The 23,334-nt window shown below is 41.6% G+C and overlaps 1 protein-coding gene across 1 annotated transcript in view; it reads right to left on the bottom strand.

Annotated features, from left to right (window-relative positions):
- The window catches only part of FGL1 (fibrinogen like 1), a 31,123-nt gene extending 14,409 nt beyond the window's left edge, over positions 1-16,714 (bottom strand). Inside the window, exons 1-3 of the mRNA XM_002709340.6 lie at positions 16,642-16,714; positions 11,583-11,659; positions 9,563-9,743 (exon numbers count right to left, since the gene is read on the bottom strand). Coding sequence (XP_002709386.1) covers positions 9,563-9,743; positions 11,583-11,642 — 241 coding nt within the window. The 5' untranslated portion in view covers positions 11,643-11,659; positions 16,642-16,714. The remainder of the gene's footprint in view (positions 1-9,562; positions 9,744-11,582; positions 11,660-16,641) is intronic.
- Positions 16,715-23,334: the final 6,620 nt, after the last annotated feature.

Here is a 23,334-nt window from a genome sequence, read left to right as displayed (position 1 = left end):
TCAGTAATCACCCTAGGCTCTTGTCATGAGTTGCCAAGACTGTGGAAGGCTTTTGAGTTTGCCAATTCTGATCATATTTAGACAAGGTCATAGTCAAAGTGGAAGTTCTCTCCTCCCTTCAGAGAAAGGTACCTCCTTCTTTGATGACCTGTTCTTTCCTATGTGACTATTTTTTAAAGGAAGCCTTTGAATGAGATTACTCAGTGCCAGGGGAGACAGATAAATACAACGTGTAGATTATTAACTTTTAAAACTATCTTTTTTACCTTCCAGGGGTTGTTAGAAAATTATTTCCTGATTTAATTATTATCTGGCTTCATGATATTATGATGGAAAAAATGAGTGAACTAGGGATTGGTTTTCCATTTATAAATTTTGTAAAAAAAAAATACTAATTACATGTATTCAGTTAATTACAGTATATTTAAGTGGAACATACAGCTTTATTAGGTAACATATTTTTCCTATGGAGCTAAAAGAAAATAGAAATAGAACACCAAGCAAATAATTTGAGTTATCTTGACTCAGAACATTATGGATCATTCTGAACATTTTGAAATGAGCCACAAATAGTAATCTTGTTAGGTTCTTAAAACCTCCCGGTCTCACCAGATTCTTTACTAATGCACTAGAATTTTTAATGATCCACACATTCTCAGATGTTTTTGCTAAAATCTACAAGGCTTTACTATTCCTTTCATCCTTGCATTCTTTTCGTCATGGAGTTTCTTTGATCACTGAAGCAAACAGAGCTACCAATCTGTCATTAAAAACTAATATTTGTGTCTAAGTCACTTTAAGATGGGACAGATTAATCTCCATGGACTCTCACACAGGCTGAACTGCAGAGAATGTGTCAAGCGTGCACTTCTCTAGTGTTCAGACACCCAGGAAGCTGACGCAGTGAGACCACCATAAAGAGGCATTATTAAGAATAACCAGCCACTGACGTTTGAATAAAAAACTGTAACACTGACAACTTTCAGACTGTATCCTAATCATTTTGTTAATTGCCTTTAAAGATTTTATTTATTTATTTGAGAGGTAGAGTTACACATAGAGAAAGGGAGAGACAGAAAGAGAGGTCTTCCATCCGCTGGTTCACTCCCCAAATGTCTGCGACGGCTAGAGCTGGGCCAGTGCAAAGCCATGAGCCAGGAGCTTCTTCCAGGTCTCCCACACGGGTGCAGCGGCCCAGGACTTGAGCCATCTTCCACTGCTTTCCCAGGCCATCAGCAAAGAGCTGAATCGGAAGAGGAGAAGCAGGGACTAGAATTGGTGCCCATATGGGATGCCAGTGCTGCAGGCTGGGGCTTTTACCCACTCTACCGCAGGCAGAATTTGTCATTAAGCATATTTTAAACTTCTGTCTTTATCTTCATTGTTTTAATGTCAAATAGTTTACAATAGCTTTGTTTTGTCACAGATAAAATATATATACATTGGGGGGGGGGGTGTTTGGCATGGCAAGAATCTACTTGGGACACCCACATCCTGTATTTGAGTCTCTGAGTTTGAGCACCAGCTCTGCTCCCTATTCTAGCTTCCTGCTGTGGACACCCTGAGAGGCAGCAGGTGATGGCTCAGATACCTGTGGCCCTGACATCCACCTGCTAGAGATTGAGTTCCAGCCTCCTGGTTTCAGCCTGGCTCAGCCCTGGCTGATGTGGTCATTTGGGGAGTGAACTGGTGGATGGTAGCTCTGTTTCTCTAATAATAATATATACCATTAGTAGTATGTTATTAATATTTACTATATATTAATAGCATACATTAAGGGAATTATTTACTGATATGTAATTATTTTATTATCATTATGTATTTAGTATTATTAAGTATAATATTTAAATATTGATTGTTATATATTATATATTAAATTGGTTGGATAGGCTATTGGGATCAGGAAAGGAAAAAAATAAGAACCTTCACTATTTATAAAGACCTCATGGGGTTGGCAGCAATCATATGCTACTGCTTTGGTAAGATGTTATATGTGAGATGATTTAGGCTTTATTCATCTATTTATTTTCAAGATTGAGAAGCACAAGTGTTCTTTATACAGGCTGAATTACATTTTTAAAAATCCTGAGCCGACAATTAAGCAAAAAGAGTCAATGGCAAAATGATTACACAAAATTTGTTCAATGTTGTTAAAAAGCTTACATCCTGTGGTCAAGTATACGAAACACACTTGTCATTAGAGTAAGCAGATTTTAACCCCATCAGAAAAGGAGTTCTTGATTTAAGATTTAATCTCCTACCAAAGACCTGAATAGTAAAGACTCACAAAGTTCAAACTATTTTCTAGGCAAACATGGAGATGATGAGCTATAAGGTTTGCCAGTGGAAAGCTTTTTAAATATAAAGATTTCTGACAACAGTTTCCATTTGTTTTTATTTTGAGCTGTGAATTTATTTGTTTTCTTGTTTTTGCTTTTATGATTTTCCTGTACCCCAGGAGAAAGTACTAAATAATTTGTCTAAAGTTTGCAGCTACCAGGATGGACAGCTGGACGTCTTGAGGGTCTATACCTCAGACATTACTCATGCTGAACAGCCTCTTGCAAAACCGGGTCTCCTGCAGAGGGGGACCTGGTGGGGCCTTTGTCCTGTTGGCCAGACAGATGTGATTGTCCCCAGTTCACATGAGTTCAGTAACCTTTTAATTCATAGTTCAACAGCACCCAGATGCTTTTAAAAGATACAGTTTAATTATATGATACATAAAAATCATGTGATTTGTTTACAAAAATTGCTTGATTGTAGTAATTAGAGTTTATCTACCTTGAAATGAATCAGATGAATTAGCAAATAATTCATTTAGTAATAACAGAGTAATTTATAATGAAAAATAGAAATATATATTTTTACAGAAATACACATTTTTTTATTTAAGGACACCAAAACCAAATTTTGATGTCAGCAAATTCTTATGTTTCTTATATATTATACACTATGTATGTTGTTATATTCTTATTGAAATTCATATATTTTATTAAGTGTGTGTCCTTGGCAGTTTATTTGCCTAGATGCTGAGAAATGAAGTACAAGTGAACTGTATTTATATATCATATTTTGCTCCTCCTTTCTATTTTATCCTGGTTGCATCATATAAATGATCTTTAAAAAGTTAATTGAAAATGCATATTGTGAAAAAACAATGCACATATTTTTTTAAAATTTTGAACAAAAATAAACATTTTTAATTTAATTTTCCATGCACTTTTTGAAGCTCACTTTTATTTATTTATTTATTTATTGACAGGCAGAGTTAGACAGTGAGAGAAAGAGAGAGAGAAAGGTCTTCCTTCCGTTGGTTTACCCCCCAAATGGCTGCTACAGCCGGCACACTGGGCCGATCTGAAGCCAGGAGCCAGGTGCTTCCTCCTGGTCTCCCATGCGGGTGCAGAGCCCAAGGACCTGGGCCATCCTTCACTGCACTCCTGGGCCATAGCAGAGAGCTGGACTGGAAGAGGAGCAACCAGGACAGAATCTGGTGCCCCGACTGGGACTAGAACCCGGGGTACCGGCACCACAGGCAAAGGATTAGCCAAGTGAGCCACGGTGCCGGCTTGAAGCTCACTTTTAAATGAAGGATGTTAAGTATGAATCTATTGACTTCTGGATTTTTTTTTCGGCCACCACAACCAGAAACATCTATCTAGAATGTCTACCATCTATCTTATCATTATAATGCACACACATACACAACACACACACACACACAAATGATTTGTCTGGACCCTCTCTGTATGTTTCTTCTACTAACTCCTAATTCCTATTTGTAGAGTTAGTTCCGCTCTGAATTTGGCATTTTAATTTCCTGGTAACTGCTGTCTTGACTTATTTCTTGGAGACCTCTAGTTTCCCCAGGTCTGCTCCCCAGCATTCACGCACGGGGACTAGATTATTAGCTCTTAAGCCTCAGTCTCCCTATCACAGACTGCATAGTTCCAGTGACATATATCTGATTACCTGTCTCCTGACATTGTCTGATCCTTGAGTCTGTGTTCATTCCTGATTAGAGTGTGTTGGAATAGATACCCTGAGTCTTGAGCTTGACTTGGAATTGGAATAATGGTATTCCACTTACAGTCATCAGTTCCTTGCTCTTGATACCTGTTTTGTGTAAACTTGTTGTCTTCCTCCCAAGGTGTCAAATAACTGTCTCGTCAGATCCCACAAGTGTGTTTAAAGTGTTTGCCTTTCTCTCACCTGATCTGTTCCACCAATTAAAAATATGTACTTCTGTTCACATTGATTGTATGCCAGTCACCATGTTGCGTCCTGAAGATATACGGAGAAACTAGACGGGTTAGTGGAGGGGGGGTGAGGGGAGGGAGAATGGGACAATTAGGCATGCAGGGACAACACTCCATGGTGAGTGCTAAGATACAAAGTATGCTTTTGGAGTGCGTGGAAGAGGTACCTCATTCAGACTTCAGGATCAGGAAAAAATTCCTGAATGGAGGAATAGGTAAGCTGGGATTTAAAGAATGAATGATGGAGGAAGGGGTAGAATTGAGAAGATGTTGCAGATAGAAAAAAGGCAAGAAAAGTCCCTTCTCAGAAGGGAAGGATGCTGTTGAGAAATTGAGACATACGTAGAGTGCCTGGAATGTAACATGCCAAAGCGAAGCAGGACAGCACCTGATGTCCAGATTCTGCTTCTGCTATGGACTTTTATTACACCTTTGAAAATATGTGTGTATGTATGTATGTATTCCTCCTCTCTATGGTTGACCAATAGCTCTTCAGCCTTCCCCTTCAGTCTGCAATAAACACCATTCTACTGGGCACTTCTGTGAGTTCAACCTTTTCAGATGCCACATATATGTGACATTATATGGTATTTGTCTTTCTGTGGTGGCTTATTCCACTTAACAGAATGTCTTCCAGTTTATTCATATTGTAAACAATAGGATTTTTATTTTTAAGGGCTGAATAGTATTCCATTGTATACTACATTTTCCTTATCTATTCATCCATGATGGACACTTAGGTTGATTCCATATCTTAGCCATTGTGAATAGTACTACAAAGAGCACAGAGTGCAGGGGTCTCCAGCATCCTGATTTCATTTCTCTTTATATCCTGAAGTGGGATTGCTGGATAAGTGATGGCCCGGCCATATACTTCCTTTCCCATACCTATGCTGCCTCCACAAAGCCAATACGCTCCTAACACCAGGGGTCTCTCTGCAATGGTAGTTGTCGCTCCCCCTCTTCATGGAGGAACGACACTAAACCCTGCCTAGGCTTCATATCCTAGTCACGGCACCATTATGTCGCTCCCCCTCTTCGTGGAGGAACGACACAGGACCCTGCGCTGTTCTTTTGTCTGCTCGGCCCTCCCTGGGTTTGCTGCTGGTTCTTCCCGGGTTGGCTACCGTCCCTTCCACCTCCGTGGAAGGGCTGTTCCCCCTGCCACATTCCCCACTTCCGCGGGGGAGCGGCACACTGCCGGCCGGCTCTCTCGGGGGCTGCACAGTTGTTCCCTCAGATGTTCCCCTTAGATGTTCCTGGTGCATGTTGTCTCTCTCCTCCTTTATAGTCCTCCTCCGCCAATCCCAACTCGGCTGCCCACACGCCGAGCACGCTGCTCTCCTCCAATCAGGAGTAAGTCCTACAGTTTATTGGTTGAACTGGAGGCAGCTGTGTAGAAGCTGTTTCTCCCTTCTCAGCGCCATATTGTGGGAGAGCAGATGCATAGAATAAGTCTTAATTCCAGTAACTTAGTCTAGTCCGGGTTGCTCCCCACAGTAGTCCTCTCCATTAATGAACACTTTCAATCCTTTGTTGTTCCTCTTTGAGCGTTTGTGATCCAGGGGTGGCGACATCCCTACAAAGGCCCTTCTTCATACTTTCCCTGTATTCTCTCTGCCCATGTCTCCTACCACTCCTGCTTACATCTTTTTTCCCAGCTTTGATAACAGACTTGGGGGTTTGATTGCTGCATCCTCTGGTCTCTGCTTCCCCAGCCCTAGCCCCTTTTCTGATCTGGCATGCTATTGGAGACAGAGCAACAAGATTGAATATAAAGTTGGAATTTGTGTCGAACTTAAATGGCTAAGATTTTATATATATGCTCCCCATGGAGATTGGGGTCGGAGAGATATTGATATGATAGATAAATCTGTTTCTTTCTGTGAGGACACTTTGTATACAGTAATGCTGCTCCATCCTCATGTACTCTTTATATCTGTACATGCATACCCGATGCTTCTGTGTCCAAATTTCATCTTTTTTATTAAAACTTATACTTCTTATTTCAAAGTTTTGTTTTTCTTTTTTTAAAAAAATATTTATTTATCTGAAAGTTAGAGTGAGTGAGAGAGACAGAGAGAGAAATCTTCCACCTACTGGCTCTGTTCTCAAATGCCTAAATGGCAGGGGCTAGGCCAGGCTGAAGCCAGGAACTCAGAACTCCATCTGGGTCTCCATGTGTGTGGCGGGGGTGTAAGTTCTTGGGCCATTTTCCACTGCCTTCCCAGTGCATTAGCAGGGAGATGGACTGAAAGTGGAGCAGCCAGTACTTGAATCAGCACTCTGATATGGGATGCCAGTGTTGTAAGTGGTATCTTAACCCACTGAGACACAACAACAGCTCCAAATTTCCCCTCTTATAAAGATATAAGTAGGCCTCATTTTAGCTTAATTGCCTGTTTAAAAAAAAAGATTTATTTACCTATTTGAAAGGCAGAGTTACAGAGAGAAAAAAGGAGAGACAGAGACAGGTCTTCCATCTACAGGTTGGTTAGATCTTCCATCCCCCAATGGCTGCAACAACCAAAGCTGGGCCAGGCCAAAGCCAGCCAGGAACTTCTTCTGGATCTCCTGTGTGAGTTCAGGGGCCCAAGCACTCGAGCCATCTTCTGCTGCTTTCCCTGGTGCTTTAGCAGGGAGCTGGATCAGAGCAGCCAGGACTCTAACTGGCACCCATATGCAATGCCAGCGCTGCAGGCCATGGCTTTAACCCACTGAGTCATAGCACCACCTCTTTTGCACAAGACCTATCTCCAAACTCACTCACGTTCATAGGTACAGGGGTTAGGGTTTCAACATATGAATTTTAATTGGAAACACTTTCTGTGAATCAATTCTTGAATCGTTCACAATGATTGACCCAGTCAACTCAGTGAGCTCCTACCTGGCAATATATGTCTTATTGACATTTTCCACAGTCTCATGGTTTTAGAATATTTTTTTCAAGGATATTCTTATAATGAATATAGACTTGAATGATAGAAATAGTGCCTCCCTCTGTAGCAGACAGCAGGTTTGCTTGCTATCCATCATAATAATATCAATAACATCTTCCTCTGGGGCAAAGGCTGGAAGGTTGGAAAATACTAGCATTTCCTGAGCTTAGAGTTCCTCAGCCATGACATAGTTCACTGCTTGCACATTTTCCCTCTGAGTAGTGGGAGCCAAAAAACATTGATGCAGACACAAGACTCATTCATGCCTCTGACCCAGGAAGCACGTATCTTCTGATGGGGTCCAACCAAGCCAACACGTTAGGTGGCCAATGGAATAAAATTGACTCTTCGCTGTTCTTGATCAGCATCACTATTTCAGAAGGTCACTAGATGATTCTAATGAGTAGCAGTGCCTAAGAAACATGGTCTCTCAGGAATCCAGACTGATTCTGCTTCCTGGGCCTTCTTTTATGGTCTTCCTAATAACCTTCACTATCAAACAGGGTGAAAACACTCAGCATCTCTGCTTTTTTTTTCATAGCTGTCTACTTTGCTGCCTTGCCCTTTGAGTCAGACTGCTTCTGCTCAGCCCTGCACGTAGACATGTTAGCCATCAGAGGCATTCTGGTTGCAGCTTGTGGATTCTGCAAACAAGCCCTTACTGGAAGCTTGCCTCCCACAGAGAAGATAAGGAGGCATGCAATGATTGTTTTATTAAGGATTTACAGGAGCAGCTTGACCAGGCCCCTGTGCACAAAGTCATGTAACCGAGGACAGAGACCCTTGCTGGCACTTGGCCATCTGTAGCAGTGTGTCACCTCTTGCTCTCCCGCTTCCTCTTTCCTGCCCCCTTGTACTTAAAAAAGGCCTATTACAAGGCGTGGGCAAACTGGCTTCTTTAGTGGGAGAGCTGAGCCATGTTCTTGGTCTACCAGAACACAAGGGTCCAGTACCATTTTTTTCTGTGCTGCAACACACCACCATTGAGTTCTGGGGTTTTTCACGTGGTGAGTAGATGAGCTTGGACTCTGTAACTATTGTAGTTTTCTTCAGTTCTGATTCCTCTTTCCTTGTCCTCTGAGACTTCTTCAGACAGTCCCCTTGCTTCCCAAGCCATTTCTACCTGAACGGTGTCTGATTCTTTGTTCCATGTCCCATCCACACCCTCTACCCATCCCCACTACCACAGGCCAGAGGGCCTGGCCTCCTTCTGATCTCCAAAGTGGGGACTGTATGGCAGCAGTTGGACTCCAGGAATAAAGCATAATAGATAAAGATGCTATCAACAGAGGGTCAGCAGCCGAGAGCAAAGGGACCATTTTATTAAAGCACAAGTTCTAAGGTTTTACAATGTTCCTATTGTACACTAGTGTGTTTATGGATGTTTTAATGCCCAGAAGTTTGTCATCTCTTTGGCCTCTACAATCTTTCAATTATAGTCAAATATACTTCTCAATGTATTTTTTTTCTTATCTTGCTGATCCTGTTTCTGTTATTGCCTTGCTTTCATTCATAAATATGAAGATGCACTATGTCCCAGGCACTCTGATAATCCACAGAGAGGTAAAGATATCAAATGTCCCAGACCTTGCAAAGTGCCCAGTTAATTGACCAAGACAGACCCAGGAACAGCTAAATTATAATACATGGTAGTGATGCTAGAGTAGACATATGAACAAAGTACTCTAGACAGCATTGTCCATTTCTGACAGCCATTGGTTTTACTTTCAAAAAATTACTTTTACTTCCGGAAAAAGTCAAATGAACACTTTTCCATAGTGAATATGTGCAGTGATCTGTATAACATGTTGACAGTTTAAGACCTTTTAGTTTCTGGGGAGAAGCACTGGCCTAATCAAATGTAAAATTACCGAACTATAAAATGCACACATTAAAACTACTCTTTTATCTTGTTTAATAATTCTGGTCCTTTCCCCCTTCCTGCTTTTTCATTCTTATCTACCACCCCAAAACACATCAGGGTTTCAGAAAGAAAAGCCATATCAGAAGGAAAGATATGCAAATAGAGTTCAAACATGAAACTTCGCAATTATAAGCTGCTATTTGTAAGCTATTTTAACAATATATTTTATTATAACAATATATTTTATTATCTTGATTTCTTGTTGAACTATAGACACTCTCAGATATTTAATCTTACATTAAATATTCCCTGAGGAGATAACAGAGAAAAAGAGTAAAATGTGGAAGAAGGCATTGAATATTGATGAAGTGCTTTATGTTCTTGTCACTGGGATAGGAAACGCCCCTTAACAAGAACTGAAGTGAACAAATTACTAGCACCATCATTGCACACGGGTATGTAAGTTACTGACACTGTTAAGAAAAGTCACGTCTGACCTGCATATTGCCTCTTGCCTCCAAGGTCAATGACGCTATTCTCCTCTCCCTTGTCAAGGAACTGGACTTCTTTCTCTAGCAAAAGCTGTGCAATTTTGATCTGTTGCTGTTTGACCCGGGTCTCAAGCAGGTGCACCTGGGCTCTGAGCCGCGCCTCTTCTTGGGAGCAGTTGTCCAGAGCCTGCAAAGAAATGGGCACCTCATTTGTGTGGAAAATAAGTGCTGCTATTAATTAGAATAAATCACTGATCCAATTTTGTCTCTAATTCCCATATTAGAATAACATTCCAAGCAGAAAGAAGTTTGAAAGATTCTAATACGGTTTAAAGAGTAAAATTTTACCATGCTTAAGCACCTGAACTCAATAAATAAAGTAACAAATAATCAGAATGGCTAAATTAAAAGCTTTATCACTGTTTCTCATTTTATCCTCGTAACAACTCATTGAGGCAGGAATGGGCTGAGTCCTGATGGGAAGGCTCCCTCATGGATACCCTGAAGACGTGAGAAGTCAGGATCCAAATCCAGTTCAAAGATCGTGCTCTCAACCTCTTCATGGTGTGCTTTTTAAACTGTGGAGTTGGGCAGGCATTTGGCACAGTGTAAGATTCTGCTTGAGACACCCAGGTACCATATTCGAGTCCTGGCTCTGCTTCCTGCGGATACATACTCTGAGAGGCAGCAGGTGATATTTCAAGTACTTGGGTCTCTGCCATCCACATGGGAGACCTGGATTAAATTCCTGGCTCCTAGTTCCAGCCTGGTCCAGACCTGACTGTTGCAGGTTTTTAGGGAGTAAAACAGCATATGGGAGATTTCACTATGTGTCTCTGTCTTTTCTCTTTCTTTTTCAAATAAACACAAATAAATAAATAAAATTTATAAATAAAGGATTTGAGGGGCCAGTGTTGAGCATAGTAGGCTAAGCCTACTGGCATTTCATGCAGTGCTGGTATCCTATTTGGGTGCCAGTTCAAGTCCTAGCTGCTCCAATATGCCACCCATATTGGAGATCCAGACAGAGTTCTTGGTCCTAGCTTCGACCTGGCCCACCCCTGGCTGGTGTGAATAATTGAGGAGTGAAACAGAAGATTGAAGATGTCTCTTCCTCTTGGGCCCCTGAACCCATGTGGGAGACCTGGAAAAGCTCCCGGATCCTGGCTTCAGGTGGGCCCAGCTTCAGCCATTGTGGCCATTTGGGGAGTGAATCAGTTGATGGAAAACCTTTCTCTCTGTCTCTCCCTCTCTCTATCCCTAACTCTTCTTCTCAAATAAATAAATCTATTTTAAAAAGAAAGAGTAAAATGCTTCACAGAAGTTAATTGTGTCATTGGTATTTTGACTCCAAAACAAATTAGATTTTTGAGGGACCTTTGATTATAAACATTTTAAAAATATAATCTCATTGGGATAATGTGAAGATGAACAGTATCCTTATTAGGGATGCTAACTTAAACCCTCACCTCCCCAGGTATTTCGTCCATTTATTTTCCTGTTGCTGGAAATTCTACTGAACTCACTTTAACTTTTTTGTTTACACATTATTCTTCCCACAGATACTTCAAATTGGTCCAGGTAAGCCTTTTACCTTCTCTTAAAAGACAAATAACCCAGGAATGTTGTAAATGAAAGGGTTTATAAGCCCCTTTGTAATGTGGCATCTGACTGAACAGAGCAGAGCTCTCTAAAGAAAATTTGACAGGTGAATTGGATTCTGAGGACTAGAAACTTCATCAGGGCTCTTGGGTACTCAATTCTGGGACAGCTACTACGACTAATGAAAAGGGAGCAAAAGGTCATTTTCTTTTACTATTTTCTCATTTTTACTTTGATATCTCTATTTGTGGCTTATGTTCTTCTCCAGCAAAAATTAATGCTTACTCCTGAGAAATTATGAATTTTAATATGTAATTGCATTGCATTGCCTTTGTACAGGTTATTTTCTAAAGCAGTCATTCAATTCAAAACCCAGATCAAAGCAGGCATTTCAATTCCACAATAGTTTTTACAATAAGCTTACCCAGCTTTCGCCATCTATTACTAGAGCGGTGACAATAATGAAAACGAGCATCTTCGCCATTTTCTCCACTGAAAGAACTGTGAGAACAAAACGCATGTGTTAACTTATCACCTTGAATCTTTCATGAGAGCAGAGTTGGGTTCGGACTAGGCAGCTCCAGGAGGTCAGATGCAGCTCCAGGCCGTGCCCAGTCTGAGAGTCACTGGGGAAATCCTTACTTTCCCAGCCTTCAGCTGCACAAAATGGCATCTTAAATAGAACTAAATACATCTGATCACAGGAAAAGAGAGGGGGCGCTCTGGCTGTTTTAGTGGTCCTGATAGCTGATCTGCTTGTATGATCATGTGGAAAACAGTCTCTGTCAGCAGCAATACCAGGTCTATAGTTTGGCTGAGTCATTTTTAGCTGTTTGACCTCAGGCTAAAGTACTCCTGATCTGTGAAGTGGACACAGTAATTCCTACCTTACCCTGGCAGATGTGCTAAATTAGTAATAACTCATTTTGTATCCGGATAGCATTTCATTTTTAAAAGAACAAGAACAAAAAGAAAGTTATAACAAATTAGAAGTGATTTACACTGTTTTTCCCAAAGTCTAATGTGTAGACAAGAAATCAAGATAATATACAATGTTAAGACCTGCTTATAGTTGTGAAGGAGGGAATGGGTATTTTGGCACAGCGGGTTAAGCTGTCATTGGGATGCCCACATCTCATATTTGAAAGTCTGTTGGAGCCATGGGTCCTCCACTTCCCATGCCTGCAAGGCCAAGAGGATGGCCTAAGTGTTTGACTTTCTTCCACCCATAGTGGAGATCCAGACAGAGTTCTTGGTCCTAGCTTCAGCCTGGCCCACCCCTGGCTGGAGTGAATAACTGGGGAGTAAAACAGCAGATGGAAGATGTCTCTGTCTTTCTCCCTCACTCTTTCAAATAAATAAATAAATAAATCGTTTTTTTAAAGTTGTGGAGGACAGTTTTCACTTTTTGAGATTTTTTTAAAAAGATCTTATTTCTTTATTTATTTGAGAGGTAGAGTTACGGTGAGAGAGAGAGACAGAGAGAAAGGTCTTTCTTCCATTGGTTCACTCCCCAGATGGCTGCAACAGCTGGAGCTGCGCCAATTCAAAGTCAGGAGCCACAGGAGTTTCTTCCTGGTCTCCCATGTGGGTGCAGGGGCCCAAACACTTGGGCAATCCTCCACTGCACTCCTGGGCCACAGCAGAGAGCTGGATTGGAAGTGGAGCAGCCAGGACTAGAACCAGCGCGCATATGGGATGCTGGTGCCACAGGCGGAGGATTAACTCATTGCGCCATGGCACCGGCCCCTTTGAGATTATTTTAAAATCAATCTTGGATTAATGAGTCTTGATGTAAACTTTGCTAATCTTTAAAATAGCTTCTGTGTGGCCGGCGCCGCGCCTCACTAGGCTAATCCTCCGCCTAGCGGCGCTGGCACACCGGGTTCTAGTCCCGGTCGGGGCGCCGGATTCTGTCCCGGTTGCCCCTCTTCCAGGCCAGCCCTCTGCTGTGGCCCGGGAGTGCAGTGGAGGATGGCCCAGGTGCTTGGGCCCTGCACCCCATGGGAGACCAGGAAAAGCACCTGGCTCCTGGCTCCTGCCATCGGATCGGTGCGGTGCGCCGGCCGCAGCGCGCCGGCCGCGGCGGCCATTGGAGGGTGAACCAACGGCAAAGGAAGACCTTTCTCTCTGTCTCTCTCTCTCACTGTCCACTCTGCCTGTCAAAAAAAAATAAATAAATAAAAAATAAAAAAAAAATAAAATAGCTTCTGTGTACTACCATAATTGTGAGTTTTCCTAATTTAAAAGCTAGGAAGTCTAGAAGGACATAGAGGCCACAAAACACAGCCTTGTCCAGTGAACATCACTCTGTCCCTCAACGTGGCTGTGACTTATTTGCTTGCTCCTGGAGCACACCCTCCTCCAAAAGGACTTCACATGTATGAGGCTGGAGAGGAGAAAGAGACAATTGCACAGAGCAATCCTAGGAAGCAGCAGGCAGAGGCCGCAGGCGCTATGCATCAGTTTCAGTACTATGCTAGGTGCTGTGGAAGAAGAAAGTGGTTGCCCCAGCAAGGTAATGGTTTTGGAGGAAAAATAAAAGTAAATATTAATACCGAAATTTAAGACAGTATAAGTGAAGTATGCATGAAGCCATATGTAATTAAATATAAAACTAAACTTTCCCAGTCAACGCCTCAAGGCAGAATTACTTCCTCTTCTATGATACCACAATACTACATCTACAGACCAACACAGCATTTATTCACTCAACAAATATTGTGTACCTACTGTGTCCAGGTTGTTACCTGTATTAATTGTTGTGTCCCCAGCATTTCACTCATTGTGCTGGGACAGACTTTGGCCCTATGGTTAAAACCCTTGCATCTCATATTGGAGGGCCTGGGGTGAGTCCCAGCTCTGCCCTCAGTCCCAGCTTCTTGCTAATGTATATTTAGAGACACAGCTGGTGATATCTCAGGTAGTTGGGTCCCTGTCACCCTCGTGGGGGACCTGGATTGAGTTCTGGCCTGGCCTGTGTCGGCCGTTGGGAGAATCTGGGGGAGTGAGTGGGAGTTCTCTGCCTCTCAAATAAATACAGCTTTTAAAAAGAAACTTTCTATGGAGACCCCAATAACATTTCATTGTTGTCTCTACAGAAATTATTCCCCAAGTGGTAAAAATTTTTCTCAGAAGGGAAAATGTGATTTCCTTGCTGTAAAACTAATCTTTATTAACATTCCTTCCCCTGTTTATCCAGGTCAATGGGAAAATTTTTGAATTTTTGAAAAAATGTTTGAAAATAAATGTTAGATTTTCAACTTCTAGTTGGATTGAAACATGAGTTTGTCTTTTCTTCTCATAAAACCTTATTAGAAAAGGTGACAAGACAAATGCAAAAGATACCTATTGACAAAATCAAAGCCAATGGGAGAGGAGAAAACACCAGGTGTATGGTAAAATTGTATTTATTGCTTTAAGAAATCTGCTTTGAAACTCTGGTCTCGGGGGCTGGTGTTGTGCGAGACAGGTAAAGCTACTTCCTGTGTTGTAGGCATCCTATATGGGCATTAGTTTGTGTCCTGGTTGCTCCATTTCTGATCCAGCTCCTGCATGGGAAAACAGTGGACGATGGCCCAAGTGTCTGGGCTCAAGCCACACATGTGGAAGACTTGGACAAAGCTCATGGCTTCACCCTGGCCCAGCACTGGCTATTGTGCCATCTGGGGAGTAAACCAGTGAATCAAAGATTTCTCTCTTTCCCCCCCTCTCTGTAGCTCTTGCTAAATAAATAAATAAATATAAAATAAAAAAGAACAAAGAAAAGAAATTGTGGTCTGTATCATTCTAGTAAATCATTATTTATTCTGTAAATCTGGCCTACAGGAAAGTTGTATCAAATCCTCCTGTTCCTTACTCTGTAATTAGTTGTATTTCTTTTATAATGATTGCTTTAGATTTTTTCAGATCTTTTAATTATTACCAACATTAAAATTAGTTCTAAATGACTATTTTTTGATGGACTATATTATTTGATATACATTACTTTAAAATTATAAAGTTTAATTCCCTCCCCACTCAAATTTTTTTTTTTTTTTTGACAGGCAGAGTGGACAGTGAGAGAGCGAGATAGAGAGAAAGGTCTTCCTTTGCCGTTGGTTCACCCCCAATGGCTGCTGCGGCCAGTGCGCTGCGTCCAGTGCACCGCACTGATCCGAAGCCAGGAGCCAGGTGCTTCTCCTGGTCTCCCATGCGGGTGCAGGGCCCAAGGACTTGGGCCATCCTCCACTGCCTTCCCGGGCCACAGCAGAGCGCTGGACTGGAAGAGGAGCAACCGGACAGAATCCGGCGCCCCGACCAGGACTAGAACCTGTGGTGCCAGCACTGCAGGTAGAAGATTAGCCTAGTGAGCCACGGCGCCGGCCTCAAATTGTTTAAATTAGCTAATTACACTATGTTAAGCTTAAAGGCAAGAATATTGTTTGAAAATGAAAAGTTCTGCAGTTAATATGCAACTTTTAAAAACACAATTACAAAAATATATTAGTAGCATGTGAAATTGCAAAAATAGTATGTTCTAAATAAGCTACTTTAAAAGAATAGGAGATAGGGCCAGCGCTGTGGCTCAATAGACTAACCCTCCGCCTTGCGGCGCTGGCACACCGGGTTCTAGTCCCAGTCGGGGCGCCGAATTCTGTCCCGGTTGCCCCTCTTCCAGGCCAGCTCTCTGCTGTGGCCAGGAAGTGCAGTGGAGGATGGCCCAAGTGCCTGGGCCCTGCACCCCATGGGAGACCAGGAGAAGCACCTGGCTCCTGCCTTCGGATCAGCGCGATGCACCGGCTTCAGCACGCTGGTCACGGTGGCCATTGGAGGGTGAACCAACGGCAAAACAAAGACCTTTCTCTCTCTCTCTCTCTCTCTCTCTCTCTCTCACTGTCCACTTTGCCTATCAAAAAAAAAAAAAAAAAAGAATAGGAGATAAAGTAATTTTAAAAAGAAGAGAAAAATCACTAAATGTATGAGTTTACTTTTAGTTATTGAAGGAAGCATGTTTACTAAGTTAGTGTTCGAAATGGACTATAACCCTAATGTAAGACAGTTAAAATTTACCCATAAACACAGTTTAGAGACTCCTTTTAGGCTACTACCTTCCAATTATTTCTTTTTCTGAAAGTGGAAAATAATTGTATCTTTGTTACTTATCTGAAGAATTAATATTCAATGAAAGCCTTAGAAAAGCAAAATATGTTATAATTCTAAATAGTAAAAGAAAAGCATCTCTAAAGTTTTTACTTCTGGAGTGAAAATAAGTGGCCTATTTTATATGGAAATTGTAAATCCTATGACTTACATAAAACTTCTATCTGATTTATTCAAAACATAAAGGGAATAAAAAGTAGATACAATTCTAAATCTCTTTTCCAAGTTGCAAAAACAGCCTCCCCCAAAAGCCAATGATTATTTCTTTAGCAATCATATCTTTGAAATAAATTAGCATTATTAAAGTCTTATCAGAATTGCAGAGACATAAAATAACTTGCCTAAAGTCAGAGGTGAGTCAGAGATACAGTTCAGGTCCAGTCCAGCCACTCTGCCACCCAGAATCCTCTAACTGGGCTCAGAACTTGTAATAATTTCTCCATCATTTGATTAGAAGTGGGGCAATGTTGATTCTGGCTTTAATCCAGTAACAAGCATAAGAGAAAATCAGCTTAACTGGAAGGAAAACTTAAGAGAAAAAAAGGAGATTCAAGGACAAATCCCAACACTCTAATATTTTCTTTCTTCCCTCCTCTTATTTGTATGAGTTTTTATGAAAGATTCATTGATACAACTTTATAAAGATATGACTTTTTAAAACTATCACAATTGAGCTCATTTAGAAAATTCTCATACTTTAAGTTCAGTAATGTTCAGTTGAAGATTACATAAAACCAAAGTTGAGCTGAAGCTTTGCTTTGTAGATAGAAGGGGTAATAAAATTTTATCTATAAGGATATGAATTAAAATGTAATTTCAACCATAATATGGGAAGAAGCCAAATTTTTCTCAGTAATAGAAACGTGGCAGGTAAATACTTGCCAAGATGAAATGCTCATGGTACTTGATCTTTAAGAAAAGCAGAAGTGGGGTGAGTGTTGTGGCATAGTGGGTTAAGCCATCACTTACAATGCCAGCATCCCATATGCGCAATGATTTGAGTCTTGGCTGTACCACTCCTGATCCAGCTCCCCGCTAATGTGTATGGGAAAGCCACGGGAGATGATAAAAGTGCTTGGACCCCTGTACCCATGTGGAAGAGCCCAGATGAAGCTCCTGGCTCCTGGCTTCAGCCTGGCCCAGTCCTGGCTGTTGCAGCCATTTGGAGAGTGAAATAGTAGATGGAAGATATCTGTTTCTGTTTCTTCCTCTCTTCTCTCTCTCTTAACTTTACCTTTCAAATAATAATTAATTCTTAAAAAAAAAAAAAAAGAAAATGAAGGAAAAGGAAAGGAAAAAAAAGTATACCCTAAGCAAGTTATTTCTTTTATTTTAAAACCTTCCGGAGGAGTTTCTAGTGTGTAACAGGTGATTACTTAGCCCTACTAAGTACTAACAAAATCATTTTGGCCTGGAGATCTAGGTTCATCACTTCTGTTTTTCATTCTGATGCAACTCAAGCAGTTGTTTGCTATGTGTTCTGTGGTTCCCATTCATTAACTTAGTTTCCAGTAAGATTCCAAAGTTCTGTTTTCTATCTGTTCTTTGTGGTTTACTGGACTCATGCATTGCTAGTATTTGACCTTCCTATTAAACATTTCCCTTTCATTCTCTTAGAAGTTTTGAAGCTTATTAAGGAAAAGGTAATCCTGACAGCTTACTGGAAAGAAAAAAAAATTAGGCTGAAGAGATTGACACACATAAGAGAAGTGGAAATCATTCACTCATATTTGTAGAGAACTCACGCTATTGAGATTAAATTTCACAAGCGAAAGTATGGCATTATATAGCTGATTTGATAACTACCTCTATGGGAAAATGAAATATTTTGAAATACCAACTGATCTTTTTGTTTTTTGTACTCCTTTTGTCTTTTCCTCATTCAAGCAATCAATAAATTCTGAGTTCGTTTTCTCAGAGGAGGGACAATAATGATCAAAATAGCTAACACATGTGACACACTTGTGTGTTGGACACAGTAATCTATTAATTCATTCAGCCACAACTGCCCTGAGTGGGTGTTGTTACGATTTCTGTATCAAAGGAGGAAGCTGAGGCCTAGGGGTTGAAGTGATTTGCCCAAGATCCTACAACTAGCAAGAGGCAGAGCCTGGATTCAAAGGCAACCCAGCCCAGGATCTGTGCTCATCACTGTTGTAGGTAGATTATACTGTCTAGCAAGGCTCTGGCTGGGATCCTTGTCTCTGGAGAAATCTGGAAGCCAGTCAGACATTAAGGACAGAGATGGGGTCCATATTAGGAGGAGGTGAGCCATTAACTGAAATTGTTGGGAGTCAGAGTACCCCTTAAGTCCATGATGCACTGTCAGACATGGTGTGTCGCTCCCCCTCTTCGTGGAGGAACGACACAGGACCCTGCGCTGTTCTTTCTGTCTGCTCGGCCCTCCCCGGGTTTGCTGCTGGTTCTTCCCGGGTTGGCTACTATCCCTTCCACCTCCGTGGAAGGGCAGTTCCCCCTGGCCGCATTCCCCACTTCCGCAGGGGAGCGGCACACCGCCGGCCAGCTCTCTGAGGGCTGCACAGGTGTTCCTTCAGATGTTCCCCATAGATGTTCCTGGTGCATGTTGTCTCTCTCCTCCTTTATAGTCCTCCTCCGCCAATCCTAACTCGGCTGCCCACACGCCGAGTACGCTGCTCTCCTCCAATCAGGAGCAAGTCCTACAGTTTATTGGTTGAACTGGAGGCAGCTGTGCGGAAGCTGTTTACTTCTCTCCCAGCGCCATATTGTGGGAGAGCAGATGCATAGAATAAGTCCTAATTCGAGTAACTTAGTCTAGTCCGGATTGCTCCCCACAATGGTGGAAAGACTGTCACCAGGAAGTGCAAAGCTGTGGCCTTGCACAGTTGTACCAAAGCTGTTAAATGAGAATGAGACCTGAGGTCCCCAGTTGGGAGAATTATGGGAAGAAAGTGACATGAGCAGGCTGGACCCTGTGTTTGAGGAGGTGGACAAGGAATCGTAGGGTTGGGATGGACATCTTAAAGCATGGTTTTTAAAAGGGCTTAACTAAACAGAACTGTGGGGCCATGAAAAATCACACCTCCTATGAGCTTGCCTAGAAGTTCAGTTTTATGCACATACTCTAAGAGTGATTAGTCCTTGTGGGGAACTGACTCATACCTAACAGTTTCTCAAGAAATACATAAAACAGAAACACTGAAATGTTAAATTTAAAAAGAAGAGAACTGCTTTGTAAGACAATCTGTTTGGGCCATTTGCACAGAAGACCTCCTTATGGGCAAAATGACCCTGGAGAATAAAATCCAACAGAAGGAGTGTTGGAGCATAAAGATTATGAATACAGGCTAGTGGTTAAGCTTCGAGGCTTTTTTTCTTTTTGAAATAAAGTAGACACACTTTTTTGTCTGGCCTGAGAATATTTCCATTAGACAACAGTTCATGTTTCTCTGACTCCCAGAAGATTAGGTGAGTACTGACAAATTCTTTCCTTCTCCTTTTGAAAAATCGTATTCAGAGAACCCTTAAATTAATAAACCAGTCACAGCACAATTGTCATTCAAACCCTCTGGCCCCGGGACTTTGTCGGACTGGATACCTGTTCATTAAGTGATACTCGACCCAGTCCCAGTGGGAAGGTTTACTTTCAGGTCTTCCCATCCCTAATCCAGTCTAGGCTGTACCAGTGAATATTTCTGCTCTCAGCCCCGTCATGCACCAGACTCCTCAGATAACTGATCGTAAGTTCTTCACTATTTCGCAGCCATTTCTCCCTGACGGTTATACTTTCCAACCTTGACTCCCAGTTTGGTGGGATACTCCCTTCCTGGGGCTTATAAAATACTGTGCTCTGAATACAATAACACTTTAAACTTAAAATGTGGCCTTTATCCAAATTTTTAGAAGGGACGTATTTTAAGTATGAGGAAAAGAGTCTTCATTTCAGCCATACTAGTTTCCTAAATTAAAGGTAATAATACTCTTTACTAAAATGCTGGTTTGGATATCACCTCAGACATGGTCCTGAAAGAATGTGAAACTTACTGTCAATAGCATAGATTTCAGAACTTATTAAAAAAAAGCATTTTTAACGGCTGGTGCTGCGGCTCACTAGGCTAATCCTCCGCCTTGCGGCGCCAGCACACTGGGTTCTAGTCCCGGTCGGGGCACCGGATTCTGTCCCAGTTGCCCCTCTTCCAGGCCAGCTCTCTGCTGTGGCCAGAGAGTGCAGTGGAGGATGGCCCAAGTCCTTGGGCCCTGCACCCCATGGGAGACCAGGATAAATACCTGGCTCCTGCCATCGGATCAGCGCGGTGCGCCGGCCGCGGCGGCCATTGGAGGGTGAACCAACGGCAAAAGAAGACCTTTCTCTCTGTCTCTCTCTCTCACTGTCCACTCTGCCTGTCAAAAAAAAAAAAAAAGCATTTTTAAATTTGTAGAAATAAACCAATTTTACTAGTGAATCACTCTAACTATTCCTATTGTTTATGTAATTAGTGGAAAGATTAAGTGAATAGATGACAGATCAATAATCCCTGAATTAATCAATCCATGTCATGTCAATATGAAATGTATAGTCAAGTGACCATTGCCTTATTTTCCTGAAAATTGGGATCTGCATTGCTTTTGATACTGTTATTACTCACCATAAGTCCTTGAAGAATTCATTTTATTTTTGAACCTCAATATTACTATCTATAAAATGAAGCTACTGTTACCAAATGGGTTTCAAGATCCACTCTTAAATTATTTTTTGATTAATTATTATTAAGAAACTTCATGGATTACCAGGCAACATTGATAAATATATGTAAATTTAATAGGCGAGCAATCTGGTTTGGACCTGAGGCTTGGGCAAAGGCCTAAGGATTTGGGATCCCTTTCATGGCAGACAATGACCAAGATGTTATAATTATCAGGTTGGGAAAACCTGCATTATTGTCTAAAAAGACACTAATTGTCCTGTTCCCGGCCAGCTCCTGGATTCTGGACTATCACAATTCCTTGGAATGTTGCTATTGCCACTGGGAAGAGTCTGAAATGCTGGTGGGCAGAGGCAACTTCCTTCCCTGATTTAACCTGTACTTCGACACAAGCCCCTTCTTGGAACCCCAAAACCAGTTCTTAGTAGGCTGCAATGCTTGGAAAATCGTTCTGAAGCCTTGGGGATAATGGTAGGCAATCACAGTGCAGAGAAGGAGCATGTAAACCAGGACTTAGTGGTAACTATTCTCTTCTCCGCTGGGTCCTTTCTCTCCCCTCATTCATGGGCCTGGAATACTGCCAAGTTGATGGGGCTACACAACCTTCCCTGAGCAGAAGTGTCCTTGATCAGGTTCTATCTCTAGTTCTTCTCTTTCCTCATAAAAAGAAAGCATAAAATTTCTCTCTCTCCAGGCAATATAATAATAATATTATCCAAAGTAAACACTAGTGAAGTAGCTATTCCCACATAAAGACAATGATTTATAGGATGATTATTCAAGTTATCATTTCAAAATATAACCTGGACTTTGCCTTTGTATAATAAAACCTCACTGTTGTGTTATCTATCGAGGAAAAGAAAGGTTTTTTCCCAATGATAAATATGATTCTTCCCTAGTTAAACAGAAAGCAGTCATCAACCCTTCTGCAGAGTATGGTAGATCTACAGCACACTTTCAGCTCTGCTGCCTACCCAAACGCCTCTAAAATGACAGCAAAGAAATAAAAAGGCATAAATCCACAATGCCAAACCAAACAGAAACGATACATGAGGAGACAAAAGTTTATGGCTACTTTTTAGAAGAGTTTTTGGAGAAACCACAAGATTCAAAGGTGACAGTCAAGGCAGAAAGGACAGTGATTGGTAAATTAAATAATGCATCACTTAATGACAGAGAGATATTCTGAGAATATTTTTAAGTAATTTTGTTCTTGGGCAGACATTAGACAGTACATTTACACAAACTAAAACAGCTATGATGTCAGTGGGCAATATAATCTTATGGGAACAGCATTGTATATGTGATCCACCATTGACTGAAAGGTTGTAAAGTGTTTTGTAGACTCTAAGACCCACCCCATGTGACTCCTACTCTTTATTCCCACACCACCTGTTCCTTCTCCCTATTGTATTACTAAGATAATTTTTTAAAAGATTTATTTATTTGAAAGGCAGATTTGGGAGGAGGGGGAGAGAGAGAGAGAGAGAGAGAGAGAGAGAGAGAGAGAGAGAGACAGGAAGCCTTTCATCTGCGGGTTCACGCCCCAAATGCCATGACAACCAGGGCTGGGTCAGGCCAAAACCAGGAGCTTCCTCCAGGTCTCCCACATGAGTGCAGGGGCCCAGGCACTTGCACCATCCTCCGTTTCCCTCTGAGGGGCATCAGCATGGAGCTGGATCAGAAGTGAACAGCCGGAACCTGAACTGGTACCCACATGAGATGCCAGCGTTGCAGCTGGTGACCTCACTCATGATGCTGACCCCTTACTAAGAGAATTTAATTTGGGGGCATCAGGAGAATCAGAAAGTAGGAGCCATAAACACAGAGATTAAATGAAAACATGCATTATGAGACCAATTATGTCTCTAATCAAGATTACTGGATAAAGAAATTATGGGATATGTACTCTTTAGAATACTATACCGCAGTAAGAAACAATGAAATCCAGTCATTTGCAACAAAATGGAGGAATCTGGAACACATCATGCTGAGTGAAATAAGCCAGTCCCAAAGGGACAAATACCATATGTTCTCCCTGATCGGTGACGACTGACTGAACACCAAGAGGGAAACCTGTTGGAGTGAGGTGGACAGTATGGGAAACGGTGGCTTGATCAGCATAGCCCTGACTGTTAATGAACAACTTAATACATTATCCCTCTTAGTAGTTTTTTTTATCTGTTCTACTTAATATGACTGATTTAGTTCTGTAATTGATGCACAGTTATTCTTAAGTGTTGAAAATTAACTGAAATGTGATCCCTGTTGAACATGGGAGTGGGAATGGGAGAGGGAAGAGATGTATAATTTGGTACATGCTCAGGCTGACTTGCCCCACGTGGTGGAGTT

This window comes from Oryctolagus cuniculus, chromosome 2, assembly GCF_051225735.1.
Source record: "Oryctolagus cuniculus isolate XC-2025 breed Fujian yellow rabbit chromosome 2, ASM5122573v1, whole genome shotgun sequence".
NCBI classification, from domain to species: domain Eukaryota; kingdom Metazoa; phylum Chordata; class Mammalia; order Lagomorpha; family Leporidae; genus Oryctolagus; species Oryctolagus cuniculus.
This window is presented reverse-complemented; position numbering and strand designations above follow the sequence as displayed.